Source organism: Rhipicephalus sanguineus, chromosome 5, assembly GCF_013339695.2.
Source record: "Rhipicephalus sanguineus isolate Rsan-2018 chromosome 5, BIME_Rsan_1.4, whole genome shotgun sequence".
NCBI classification, from domain to species: domain Eukaryota; kingdom Metazoa; phylum Arthropoda; class Arachnida; order Ixodida; family Ixodidae; genus Rhipicephalus; species Rhipicephalus sanguineus.
The window spans coordinates 110,867,699-110,882,456 of NC_051180.1; the positions used below are offsets into that span (position 1 = coordinate 110,867,699).

General features: G+C 48.8%; 1 protein-coding gene across 1 annotated transcript in view; it reads left to right on the plus strand.

Moving 5' to 3' along the window:
* The first annotated feature begins 975 nt into the window (after positions 1–975).
* The window catches only part of LOC119394137 (uncharacterized), a 103,131-nt gene continuing 89,348 nt past the window's right edge, over positions 976–14,758 (plus strand). Inside the window, exon 1 of the mRNA XM_037661392.2 lies at positions 976–7,400. Coding sequence (XP_037517320.1) covers positions 6,602–7,400 — 799 coding nt within the window. The 5' untranslated portion in view covers positions 976–6,601. The remainder of the gene's footprint in view (positions 7,401–14,758) is intronic.

Genomic DNA, 14,758 nt, shown 5'->3' on the forward strand with positions numbered 1-14,758 from the left:
CAACAGCCTTGGGTTTGTTAGAGCAAAATTTATTGGGAACAGTTTCCACAAGCTCCGAGCAGTCCCCGCCAAAGCTCTAGGAAGTGCTTTTGTATATTTTATGCAGAATCAAATTAATATAAACGATTCGGAACGATGAATAATCGAAAAAAACACGAATAAGCCATATATCATTGAATGTTCATTTTGTAGTTGATTTTAAATACATTTGCACATCTATATAGCAATAAAACTGGGGTTAAATTACACGCTGGTTCAAGCCGCACAAATGGGTGCATCCCACGGCGCAGTCCGTGCACTGCACTTCCGAGACTATATTTGGAATCTCAGAAAAACTGGCCGTGTCTGGGCAGAGCTGTGGAGAGACCGCGCACCTGTGCGGCTGCTGCTTCTCTTGCGTCATACGGGACCACCGGGCTCGGGGAGAGCGCAACAGCGGCCTCCGGCGCAGCAGCAGCAGCAGCAGCATCAGCCAACGGCTGAGGCTGCGGCGGCGCTCGCCCGCTCCTCTTCCCGGCGGGATCGATTCGAACGCGCGCGCGCTCGGGCCCCGGGCCCGCGCACTTGCCGAACGAACCCCGCTCGGGTCTTGACGCACGCACAGCGCGCGCGGACGCTGCGCTGCCACTCGCGGATCGGCGCGCTTACCTGCCTGTCGGAGTGCGCGCGAGGCCCGCTCCCCGTCCCCACCGCTGGAAACGAGGAGTGGGGAATGCGCCTTCTGACCGCATCTCCAAGCATCTCCCTTCGCCTTGGATACCAGGAAGTTCCTGATGAAGATTTTAAGATGTGACTTCCATTCGCCTCTACGGTCGGTTTGACCGTGCGGAAGAACGGAGGCAGAGAAAACGCAGCTCTCAAGTGCATGTCGTGGCGTGACATCGTATAACGTAGCCACGGGTGTCTCGGCAGTTCGGGCTGTAGTTTGAATTGCATTGACTGCAGGAGACAAGGTTTCTAACAACGGGTCTTACGAACGTCGTAACGCGGTTCCCCGACCTCACCTCGTGGTGCAAGCTCCTCCCAGACAACCCGGAAACCCAGAAAACTGCAGCCGCCTCCCGCATCACCGCGAAAGCCAAATCGAGTGCGCCTGACTGCTTCCGAACCTGAAACAGCAACCGAAGCTGAGATCCTGACGGCATCTCTTCAGGCGTTGGACCCTCGCATGCTCAAGAGACTGCGACATTCAGGAGAGCTCCTGCATTCCTACTCGGAAGAAAGACAGCGCACGACTGAGCAAAGTTTTGTTAAGTCAAGCATCCGAGAAACTTCTGCGGCGTTGTGCACCAGAAAAGCTCTTCAAGGAAGCTGCGCTGAGGTATCAGTCGCACCGCTTCTATTTCGGGGCAGCCATTTTTTTCCTGAACGACATCTCCTGCACGCGACAGGCGAACCGTGTATTAAACGGCAGCTGGAGCCTACGCAACGAGCTCCGCTGCCCGTAATTGCACGCTTCTCCCTGTTCCGCGCATTTTTGTGTGCTAAATATTAGTCTCCGCCTTCAGGAACACCTGGAAGTGACAGTAGCGTTCCAACCAGCACATTTTAAGACTTTTCGAAGAGGATCTGGCATCCCGGAAAGTTCGACCAAGTGTGCGACGACGGTTCGTGGAGTAAACCGACAGCGGGTCGACGCATCAGTGTGTGTTGTGCGCGCAGTAGCTTGTGTTTGAAACCGACGAAGCGTCTGCGACGCCGCAAGCCGGCTTTGCTGGAACAGAACCCACGATACCTTCGCGATGAGCATCTTGCGCATTCCTTGCTACACTGTGAACCCGGAGCCACGCTGAAGAAAGAATACCAAATCCTAATTTACTCTCAGGCTAACCTGTGGCCGTTGAGAGGAAGCCGTCAAAAGAGGACGACTCAATGGTAGCGATTTGTAAAGGTATAGTGACTGCATTCCGGGGTCATTTTGTCACATCGGCTCTGGTTTCTCGCAAACGCTGAAAAGAGCACACTCGTGTCCCCAGTGTGCTTAATCAAACCAGCCTCGAGGGAACGTGCTCAGAGCTCACTTGCGGGGGCACGTTTCGGCCAACGGCTTCTCTCTGAAACTGCGTGAAACCTGTGCAGTGTAATCGATAGGGCCTCATAATGACTTTCTGCAACCTTGTTTCACCGTAGCGATTCGCGTAATAGCTGCGAAAGGTTTGGCCTTTGACCTGGTTGGTGCTGGCTTGCATCCCAAAAGGCGTGGAGAAGCACCTTACATGAATAGCTTATAGTCCAGTTGGCTTCTCTTCTCGAAAGTTTGAAACGCGCAGAACTGGTGACACTTAGGTTTAAAAGTTGTGAACAGTACGTACAGTAAAAAACAAAAAAAAGCTGTGGCTTTTTACCTGCTCTCTTTGCGCTGCAAAAGGCTGAATAATAATTTTAACGACCAACCTTTTGCCGAGAAGCCATTAGTGACAGCTGCACTGCGCTTGCTATTGAACGTCGGCAGCTTCTACCAGAATGTGATTAAGTAACGGGAGTGGCGTGTCAGCTCAAATTTGTATTTGTCCAGAGAATCAGGTAATTTGTCGCAATCACCGCTGTCCAGGCAGAGTAGTGAAAGAGTTGTATGGGCCCTTGCGCTTAATCTTGTATACAGGAGTGTTACACCTCGCTAAAACATTTTATTGCAATCGAAGCCCTGTACTCCCTTTGCTCCGCTCTTTACTTTACACAGTCAGATAAAACACAAGGGTTATGTGAATCATAAATGCGAATTCATTCGGACGCTTCTGTAATGGTCCCTTCGCTATCAGCGAAATATTTGCTTTCGAAATGGGGGCCAGGTATGCCGCTTCTTTTGGGAAAAAGAACATCGATCATTCGCTGTGCCGAACGAAGTTGTGCAACACGTTTCTGAAGCACGCAATATTCCGATGCGCTCGCGGCCACACAGCGTTACTTAGCGATGTCAGACGTTTATCTGTGTAGTCACGTAGCGCACGTAAGCGTTTCTCCAACTGCGGTCTCCTAAGGAAGGTGGACACACACAAAAAGTTAAGTATTACGAGTGCTTCGGGGAGTAGCTAACGGCCAGTGACCTAAACTAACCATGCCCGATCAACGAACGCCGACCAACGCCTGACTCGTTTCGTTTTTGAGAAAGAGAAAACGATCTTTACGAGCGAGAAGGAAATACACCGTGTCGTTTTGGAAGAGAAGCCAGGAGATCGAAACGCGATCATTACGCCGGCATCACTGTCGGCGATCACCGACGTTACATCAACGAGACCAGTTTGAAAGCGGGGAGAGATTGCCGGAAAGCAAGAAGAAGAAATATAGAACCCTTCACCGGTGAACTGAGGTGTGCGCGCGTCGAGGTTGTGTTTTTTTTTTGCTTTCGCTCGGTTGTTGCTGCTCGTGAGTGCGTTGCTCCGTACGTGCCGTGTGCAGTGCGCGACTCTGTGCTAGTGCATCCGTGCGTGAAGCTACCACGTGCCCGAAAGTGCTTCGAGGGAGACGACACGTTTTATCGCTCCACCCGGGCAGCCCCAGAGGACGAGACGGGTCGGCCTACAAAGCTTTTCAAGCCTGGTCGGCCTCCCTACCGTTCACAGCAGTTATAAGAGGGGGGGCCACGGGAACTCCAATTCTGCGAGTCCCAAGCGCCATAGGCGCGCAGCGTCCTTTGTTGTGCAAAAAAGAGGGAGACAAGGCACAGATATTCCCAGCGATCGCTCCTCCTGTACCGACTTCCGCATTTCAGCGAACTCTTGGAGTTAGGGAAGAAACTGATTTAAAAAACAAGAAGAGAGGCCTCGCAAGACGAATGTGAACTCTTCATTCAGCTTTTCGAGTGTGTTAGTGTATATCTGGCGTGGCGTCAACTTCGAAATGTAGCGATCGTTCATCTAGCTCACGAAGTGAGGGAGTTGTTAGGTGTAGTGAGACATTGCTGTCTTGGGAATATCGCGCGCAGCTCTATCCGCTTGAGACGAGACATTTCTGAGAGGAATATAGAGATAGATGCCTCCAAACTGCAAAAGCACAGCTTGACTGAACGAGCGAACGATCCGAGAGCGATCACTGGAGTTTGTCAATCGCCGCGATTTGGCAAGATCGTTTAGTTGCAAGGCGAATATATTTATTCCCTGCAACAGTTTTCTCCTCGTACTCTAACCCACGCTTTGAATATCGGCCAACGTTTCTCCAAGCTTTTGTCGAGAAGGGTGACGTGTTATCCGTCTCAATTACGTACTTTGTTCAGCCAGTGCAAAATAAGGACGGATTTATTTCTTGAAAGCTGGCAACAGGCCAAATGAGGAGTGACTCTTGAAGATTGCTTGAAACTACGGTAGGCGCTGATTCAGTACCGAACGCATTGGAATAAACGTCATCAACATCTCTATATAACATACGGTAGAAAAGCTATTCGTTTTATCGTTTTTTACTTGTATATTGCGCATAAAAAGAAACACAGCCAGGAGTCGTATGCGTTCTTTCACAATAGAGCGAAACAAAATCCGGGAAGAAGGGTTAAGAACAGCGTGTGGAGAGGGTGATTCGAAGTCGTAGCTAGCCAAGCCGACGTCAGCAACCGCTGTTGTCTCGGCGCTTTACGATCAGGAACCGAGGCAGGCGCCCGACTCCGCTCTTGTCAGTGAGGAGAATAAGGGGCGCACGTGAACAGAGGAAAGTCAGGTTGGCAGGAGAACCAACACGGACGCCCGTAAAATCTACTTCGATAAAAATATAGAGAGAGAGAGAGTGAGCGAGCGAGCGCAAACGGTCCAGCGACCTGCTGAAATCGATAAGAGCTGAAGTCCAAGCGATTCGTTTCTTTGCCCCCCCCCCCTTTTAGCGTTTCAAGGCTTCACTAAACGTGTTGCTGTCTGTGTTACAGGTTTCCCTTTTCATTGCCTTCGTTGTTGTTGCTTGGATATCCTCACCTATAAAGCAAGCGTGTCCACATTGTGGAATAACAGTATAATGCAAGTATCATTGTAGAAGCTGAAAACACAGATTGAAGAACGCAAAGGAATCAGTAACGTATTTATTACATTTAGTTTCTATTCGTTGTTGTTTTCGTAGATGTAAGTAAAAGGTACGTACTCGCTGGCTGTGTAGGCGGCTACTCGTGGAAGTTCCTTTACGAAACGTTTATCCAACTCTGAATCATAGCTGATTTGATTGTGAATGTAAGCGAAAAGCGTCAGGAGAGCCCTGAGAAACAGATTGTACTTTCTCTAGATATTTCTTAAATAAGAAAGCTAGGGTGAACACATAGAGTGGCCACTGCTCGCTAAAGGTATCCGATGCTGTAAATCGTTTTCGTTGTTGCAACGTAAAATAAAGAATTCTATGCGAAATACATTTGTACTGGAATCAAGTCACTGTTCTTGAAGAAGCCAGGCAGGGTACGGGAATTAAGATATACTGATTTAAGGGATACAGTAGTGGGGAGGTACAGTAAATAAACAAACAGATCTGAAAAAAGAAGTGTTCGAAGTGCAACGGACAGGTCGCCGTAATCAAGACGAATAACTGCCGCGAACCCTTCACGACAGGAAGCGGAAACAGGAAAAAGGAAACCCAGCGGGACTGGTTTCTCTTTGTTGAGCTTGCTTCCGATATTTTTTTTTATTCTGCTTCATATTATCAAGATAAACGCGCAGGAAAGTGCGCTAAGCAAGCCCATTTTTTACGCCCTTAAGGAAAACAGGCGCGAGATTATACAAGGGAAGTAGACAAAGGAAATTTATCAGTGCTTTGCACTTGGTAGCAGAATCAGGTAGCCTTTAAGGATAAAGCATATTAGTGAGCCAAAGCAGCTAGAAAGCCGATAAACGGTGCCTGTCACGGAAAAAAAAGACGGGCCGCTTATCAGTTATAGGTAATACTTTGCGCTCACGATGGAAATGGCGCCTCAAATCAACGAGTAGATTAGGGAGGCAATATTGATTTTGCGATTACGTTCGCAACGTAGCCGGAGGAGGCCGAGCAATATATAAGGGGGCAGTGAGGATGACGAGGTAACAGAAAAAAAAACAATACGCATGAACGGTTCGCCTAAAGTCTGCTTCAAGTATGTTTTCTGATGAAAATGACACATAATTTCCCAGTAACGACCTCATTTTCGGTCATCCCTCGTTCAAACAAAAGACGCGAGAGATAGCGAGCGATCCAACGAAAGCGCCAGGAAGAAAACAGGTCATCAGGGGTAACGCACTGCGCGCTTGGGAAATAACGTGACTCGCAAGAGTGCGATCGTTCCCCCGAAGTGTCGCCACCGCCAGAAACGACAATTAGGTTTCCCCCAAGGGTGGCGCTATCTGTTAGACAGGCGGATAACAGAGCTGCTGCTGTTAATCTTCACGGTAAGAACTTTGAGTCAATCAGCCTAATCGACGCTCAAGAGCCACCGGAGGTGCCGCGCGGGGGCGGTTTTAATGATCATCGATTGAAAGAAAAGCGGCGCGAAGAGACTCCGATGGTGGTATGGTTGGAACATGCGGCTTGGAAAGCGTGCTTCAGTGCTGCCGTCTTTGGGCATTGCGCCGGGACGTGACCTGCATCCTCCGATCGCACAGTTACCGAACAACGAGTGTCGCCACCACTTAGCAGAGACCACGACGACGACGACCGAGACCCAAGTTTTATGACATTGCCGCCGAACGACCACGTCGACCGACAAAGCGCTCTCCGAGGAGAAGCCGAACAGAAGTTTCCCCAGCGGGAAAGCGGCGTCCAGTTGCACCGGGGAGCGATGAGCTCCCCGGCTGTCGCCGTCAAAGCTGCCGAAGACTGCCCGAAGGTCGTCGACGTCCGAACGCCCAGCGAGGGCCACGCCAAACCGAAGATGCCCAAAGGAGACGAGTGCCGTATCGTGATCACCGACTGCGACGGTGCCGACGACGCCACCGACAGGGACAGCCGCGTCGCGGCGTGGTTAGGACAGGACGCGTCCGCGGCGTCGTCCGCCCTGGAAGAAGGCGAGCTCTCGCGCAGCGACAGCCAACCGCGCCGTCATCACAAGCACCGCCACAAGCGGCGCCAGCGCAAGCACCACCACCACCGTCACTCGTCGACCCACAGCCGGTCCTCCCGGTCGGACGAGCCAGCGGCGAGTCGCTGCCAGAGCAGCAGGCTCGTGGTCGAGGTCGACGACGACTTCGCGTCCGAGTGCGACACCGTGGCCACGGGGCGCTCCGAGGGCGCCTGGTCCGGCTTGGCACCGCCCGACAGGGACGAGCGAAAGCGCAAGAACAAGAGAAAACGGAAGCTGAAGCGAAAGCCCGGCGAGGAAGACGACGAGGACGAGGACAGTCAGGATGGAGGCGGCAAGCGTGACAAGAAAGCCGAGATGATCGTGGTGACCGTGAGTGCGGTCATACTCACCATCGCCCTGCTGCTCATCGGCATCACACTGGCGCTGACGCCTAAGATCGACGAGATGGGTGAGTGAAGCGACGTGTACGGTGACATTTATTTGTAGCACGAGCCATAAAGACGCTCGCATGTGACGCTAGAGTGACGCGATCAGCGGCCACGTTATTTTTGTTGAACGCAATCCGTAAGTTTATAAAAAAGAAAAGCATTGTGCGATTTGTAAACGCTGTTTTATATGGCAAAACAGAACAGGACTCTTTCAGGCAAATAGCATGGCTTTCTTCCTCTAACGTCTTGTGGACGAGGTGCACTGTAGCTGTATACTTGCATTGCTAAACTTAGTGTCTGCCCTTTGTGTACGCTTCATCGAGTGGACTACTTAGCGCTATCATTTTCGAAGTATGCCGTCCTACATCTTGTGTAGACTTGGAACTGTGCCAGTGTTAGCGCATATATATCTATGGACCCCACGTAGTAACTCAGAAAAAAACATGAAATTAAATAACAAAACGCAAAAAATCGTAAAGACGACTCTCAGTTGGGAATTTTAACTACGGTTCTGTGTAAGTTACGGATAAACAGCATAAGCGCTAAGTCTCCCTGAAAAAAAAAACAAGAAAAAAAAGTGCCTGCGTTGCTGACCTCTCTGTTTACAAATTAGCCGGAGCCTTTCATTAAGAGCTCTTGAGAGCGCAATGATATATGTTGCAAAGGTGTCCCTTCAAGTAAGGTTTTCACAGAACACCTCTTTTGTCCGAAGGCCTAGGAAAAAGATCAAGCACTGTTGCTGCTGTACTTCATACGTCGGTATGATGTTTCTTAAAGACAGAAAGATACGTTTTGCATAGCTATGTCTATATTAATGCTTTTTTTATTTATTAATGTCAAGGGGTATGGCCAGAGACCCTATGTTGAAATGAAGTTGTGCAAATCCAACTTATCAGTATTTTTTTCACTTCAAAATAAGTATGCTTGAAAAACTTGTACGCTTAGTATCGGTGTGCCATTCATAATATTCTTATTACGCAGTGTTTACTTAGTTCGTTCGGTGAGCATGCAATGTGTTTGTAAGCCTGAGTGGATACATATGCGGGCACGTTTAAACCTATTGCAATAGCATGCGACGCGCCAACTCTGGTCTGCATAGTTCTGACGTACATACATAAATGTGCGAAAAAAATAAGTAAAACGGTGGCCTTTCTGTAATAACAAATTGAAGAAAATTTGTTAGGACCACAAGGAACGCTTCGCACAGACACAACTTCCTGTTACCTATGCCCAACGAGTGTAAACTGTTATTTTTTATTGTTTGAGGCTATAAACACGTATGACCTGTCTGCCTAAATTGGATGGAGGTGCGGTGGTCCTATTAGAGTGTCTAAAAAGGATGGCGCTGGTGAACTCGGGCTAAAGGAAGGCACACGGACACACAGAGAGAAGTCCGTGCACCTTCCTTTAGTACGAGTTTGCCAGCGCTACCCTTTTGAGAATGAATTTCCAACTCGCCCAAGAAACAGGACTATTAGAGTGCTTCGCATCAGCAGCGAACCGATTTCACCTGTTCTATGTCGACCATGTGTCAATACACGCGTACACAATTACTCACTTTCAAAGAAAAACAGCCAACGAACGCGGCGGTTTTTCTTTGAAAGCACGATTTAATTCGAAATCGCTTTCTTCTTACGTACTTGATCGCTTTTACGCGGCGCGCGTCAAGAATACTCCGCCAGAAGAGCGCGCCTAGAGTGCGACGCTAGACATGTTTTCCGTTCGAGGAGCCATTTGAAGAGGTATCGACGGTTCTGGGAATAAATATTTACGGAGTGTCAGAACCCAATAACTTCCGAGTGCGGCTGGATGAACGGATGACGGGGCGTCGCACGACGTAGATCGGTCCGCCTGCCGGCGTCTACAAACAACGAGTTTAGCGCCTCCAGCATTCTAATGTAGGAGCCGCAGGAGACCATCAGCGTGCGTTAGCAACAAAGCGATAAGCACTTGTACTGAACGCTTGAGAAATGTGAGAAACTAGCGTCACCGTAATGTACATTGCCCGAAAGAGATGGGCTGGCATATCGCTGAACGGCGGCTCGTGTACTGGCTCGCGTGCTGGCCGGCCTGTCGCGCGTGCTTTTTGTTTTCGTATACAACGCAGAAAAGCAATAAAAGAGCACTAGCCGACCAGGAATCGCTAGCTTAACATTGTATTACATTTCGAGTTGTCGATGATAGACAATAAGATAAATCTGGCAAGTACGCTTCTTCTTGAGTATTCGAATATTCGGAACACCATCCACGCGGATCCCATCCCCAGAAATATGCACCCCGAGTACAACAGAGCCCGGCGCAAAGCTAGGGCTAGAGCCATCATAAAAGCCCTTGCCCACGTACCTGGCGCCACATTTGTTGACGCAGCTCAATATCTTCAAGGCACACGTTTTGTAGCTGTCACCACACGCGATGGAGTCCTACACCATGCAACCAGCGTCACTACTTCCTCTTCCGAGACGGCTGAAGAAGTGGCCATCGCCCTGGCCACTCTAGATCCCACCTGTGGCACCATTGTGTGCGACTCTCGCTCAGCCGTCATTAACTACAGCAAAGGCCGCATCTCTCCTCAAGCGCTTCGCATCCTCTGCCAGGCACCACACTCCAAAGGCAGCATAATCTCCCTGACATGGATACCCGCCCATGCGGGCCCTGTCCATCCACGCCTCCCCAACCTCAACGAGGTCACCCACTCCATTGCGCGAGGCCTTGTCAACCGCGCCAGAGCTACTGGAGACGAGATGGACACCAGGGACAACCTGAATACCTTCAATGACCTCGTTAAGACCTTTTACCTCAGACGCCGAGTCTTTCCCCCATCTCACCCCAAGCTCAGCCGGGCACAGGCCACCACTTTGCGTCTACTACAAACAAACACGTATCCCTCCCCTGCCCGCCTCCACCTCATATTCCCGGACGTGTACACTACACCCAACTGCCGGTGCTGTAGCACTCACCCAGCGACGCTTTCGCATATGCTGTGGGAGTGCCCGGCACAGTACACACACACTAACACCACGACCCTTTCGTCGAGGCTGCGCGAGGCTCTGCGGAGCTCCGCTCTTGACGAACAAACCTGGGCGACCCAGCACGCCCGTGAGGCGGCGTTGAGGCAAGCCCTTGACGTCCCCTCATGGGAGGCCTAGGCCCGGCCACTTAAACCTGCTGGTTTCCCTTAATAAAGTTTATTCCTCCTCCTCCCCCGCAAATATTAACCACCCCAAGGGAACCTTTTCCACCGTATAGACGACTTTACGTTACACACATGGGCGCCGCCATCTTGGGCTGTTTAGCGAATGTTTTTTTTTAATGTCGTGACCTGAATATAACATGGTCATGAAATATCGGATGCGCCAAGCCAACAATTTCATGCGTATGTGTCTACCGTATCACTGTTGGTTTCGTTGTTGAAGATACAAAGCGAAAAAGTTAAAAGCTCAATATGGCGGCACCGAAACTCCTCCGTAAAATAGTATATAAGGCCTTCGCGAAGCGATAGAAAGGAGGAACTTGGGTGAGAGGTTGAAAAACGGCACCGCTTCTGCGACCGACGCAGCCAACCCCCGAGGACCGGACGGGTATCGAAACGTCGAGTCTACATCTAAAAACTGTGGCTGATCTAAGTTCGGTATTTAGAATTCTTTCATCAGCGAGACAGATCTCTGTCAAAGTTGTTTATATTAATTATGCCTCATATGCATAGGTCGGCAAACTCACTCATAAGTCGACTCACTCAGACTCACTCAGACTCAGATCGGGCCGTGAGTCTGAGTCTGAGTGAGTCCGGGTGAGTGATATTTTGGTGAGTCTTAGTCCGAGTCAGTCCGGCTCAGGAAAATTTTAGTGAGTCTGAGTCCGAGTGAGTGCGGTTGAGGAAAATATTGGTGAGTCTGAGTCTGAGTGAGCCCTAAGCGCGAAATATGTTCCTTGAGTGAGTCTTAGTGAGCTCCACTTGTTATTGCCGACCTATGGTCCTACCTACTCATGTTCAGCTTTACTATCAGCCTTATACAGGCTTAGGCTTATACTCAAGTCTATTCACATATACCTCAATGCACTAGCGTTCATGCGCCATCTCAGTATTTATTGATCAGAGATGTGATTTGGGGGAGGGGGGGTGCCATGACTTCCCCCTCACACTCTTCTACGTTAAGTTCATCATATATATCTCGTGTAAGTCGCGTATTTCATAAAGATGTCCTTACTGGATTGAAATCACTGATAAACTCGTATAAAACGGCACAAGATCAAATGACGTATCGTAGAGCGCCGATTATGTGAGATATATGCGTTGAAGGGAATTGACACCAAGATCGAACAAGCAAATTTTACGCTAACGGACTCATGCGTCGACTCACTCAGGCTCGCTCAGACTCAGGTGAAGCCGTGAGTCTGAGTCTGAGTGAGTCCGGCTGAGTAATGTGCTGGTGAATTTGAATCCGAGTGAGCACTCAGAGCAACATATATTTCTTGACTGAGTCTGAGTAAGCTCCAATTTCTTTGCCGACTTATGCTCATATGTTGTGACCGGCATACGATAACGTCGACAAACGCTGATACAAAATAAGATGTAGCTGCTCTCACCAGCTTGTCTCCCCAATGGTAATATTGCGCAGGCTAGCATGTTTCAGCTATACAGAGGGACAACTTGGAAATTCGTGCAACATGGCTGGAATATATCGTTTTGGTCACAAGTATGAGTTATCTGTAGGAGCGTTGATGTCGTACGTGTAGGTTTAACAGATCCACTCTACGTGTCTACATTTTCTGACAAGCTTCAAATATGACGCACACTGAATCTAAAAAAAATCCAATTTGAAGCACTGAAAGCACGACTGATCATTTAGATTTAAAGATCCGCACTGACAGTGCGGTCATTGACATGTGCAAATCTTTTATGTTCATTGTTTGCTCCGAAGCTTTGGCGCGCAGTGCACATGTTGGTTTAAATCAACGCATGCTCCAGGCATGTATCTTGTATGGACTGTTGTCTAAAAAAAAACAAAAAACACAACGAATATATCGTATGCCATCGGAATAATTTGTCGCACACAGATGCATGCCGGGCAAAAAAGTTTTTTTTTCGGAAACTCAAGATTTATAAAGCGCATCGAAACACAACACAAAGAACGCTAGTTCTTACAACCTAGGCAAGTAGGCAAGTTCACCATTCGCGTTAAACTTGAGTTTAGAAGTTGCAGACGTCGACCGTTTACTTCATATTACAGCTGGCGTTTGGGACGGGTTAACGTCACCGGAAAATGTCGTTTTCTTGGCCGCCGCGTCCCTCGGATTTTGTTTCAGAGTCACATCTAACGAAGTCAGTTTCCACCATTGAGGCGCAATTTTACAAACAAAGCTTTCCAAAAAAACGTTTAGTGTCGAATACGGCAAAAGCGATAGAAAGCATGTCGTCAGCTGGCGTGGTGTCTCTACGTGAATAAGTTTTCAAGCACTAACTCGCGTGAGCTTCAGAGGCGTGATCGGAATGCTTAAGAGCTCTCGCTTTGGCGCTTGAGCTGGTTTCAGTTCTTGCTGGCTAGATTCTTTTCCGGCACAACTTTCGAGAAATGACATGCCTGCACCGAGAAAGGAGTACGGGTTTGCGAAGTTGCCAAAGAGACGAGCTTACACAAACAGAGGAATCCGTTAGTTTTTGGGAAAAAGTAAGGATTTTAAGACTCGAGGGCAAATATAGCATCAAGCCAGCGTCGATATGCAAGCAGAAGAGAAAACCATCGCAATGATCTGTCTTGACGTGGCCTGAAGACTAATCTTTAGTGAACTGTTCAGCCAGCGAGAAGTTCAAACGAACAAGAATCGACCATTCTGAGCGGTGTAAAGAAGTGTCAGCCCTCTATACCATCGTCCATTCCCGGCGGGCAAGGAAGAATTCAAGGAAGGAAGGAACACAAAAGGGAGAAGGCAGGGAGGTTAACCAGACAGCAGCCCGGTTGGCTACCCTACACCGGGAGGAGGGGAAATGAGTGGAGAGATGGGAGAAACAGATAGAGAGAGGGGAGCGAAAAAAAAGGAAATGATCAATAAATGCATTGACACGTATGTGGCGGTGGCACTGTACAACAGCCACAAGCGTTCACAAGCCTTCACACAGGCCCGTAGCCCTTAAAAAGCACAGAAGTGCTTTAACTGCCTTGTGGGCCGACGAGCGATTCAAGTTGAACAAAAACTCTTGGATTGTCATGGTCCAAAAAAAAAAAAAGGAGAAAGGCTTGCGCTGACGTTTCAACACGTTGCGTTTCTTTGCCGATAAATTTCGGAGCCACAGGGGTAGTACTTATGAAGAAATCGTCGTGTTTTTCTCCGCGTATGAATTCTATGAATCTTGAGTTGCCGCAGGTCATGTCTGAGGCGAACAATTTTTTTTATTGCGTTGGAGCAGTGTAAAGCGCGGTAAAGGCTATTCCGCTCATTGTGCCACAAATTTTAGTTGAAGTTCTGCAAGGAAACACATGTCTTTGCGTTCTTGCAGATCTTGCTCGAATATGTAAGACATAGACCCGCCTGCGCATTTGGCGCATAGCTGAAGCATTTAAGGAAGGCATATTTCGTGCAACCGAGTTTTCAGAACAGGTGCAGGGTTCCGGCAAGTGCCTTCCTTGGAGCTGGTATTCGAGTATATAGCGTCAAGAATTATTGGCAGAAAGGGATGTCTGTACCCCGTGGGGTCGGGGCGATACCGCTAAAAAGCTCGCTTCGTAACAATTGCGGCGTCGGGGTCGTCGTCGTTTGTTGTGCGAAAAATCAGCGTTGTCCGTGAGCAAAAAATTGAAGAAGATGGATATAAATAATTAATAAAAAAACATTGGTTCGACTGAGAATCGAACCCAGGCCTTCTGCGTGGCAAGCAGGTGTTCTCCCACAAAGCAACGCCATTACTTGAAACTGCTTCGGAAAAAAATAATTATATGAATGTCATGCATGTGGGAGGTGTCTCCTTAACGCATGCAATGTTGCGTAGTAGAAGCGTTGAATCACACCAAGCGTCAAAACATGTGAGTTGCGCAAAGAGTGGGTGTTTTAAAGACCCACCCATTACAAGCGCTCAGACATATTTAATCGTAATTGTCAGCAATATCATCACCAAAATGTGCAGCAGCGCAGGCGCGCGTGGCAGCTTACGGACGCCTAGGGGGCCCTTCGCTGATTCGCTAAAGGAATAGTTATGGCGTACTGGCACTTCGCAACTGTAGCTGAAGTAGGCGTTCTAGGATAGTTTGAAACGGTCAATGTTACGGGCACAGACTTTCGTTTTCTTGCGGCATGGTTTTAAGTATTCACCGGGAACCTGTCGCGAGTGAGTTTTACAATACTCTACTTTTATTTATAAGTTCGTGATGCAAATTAATAAGTATGG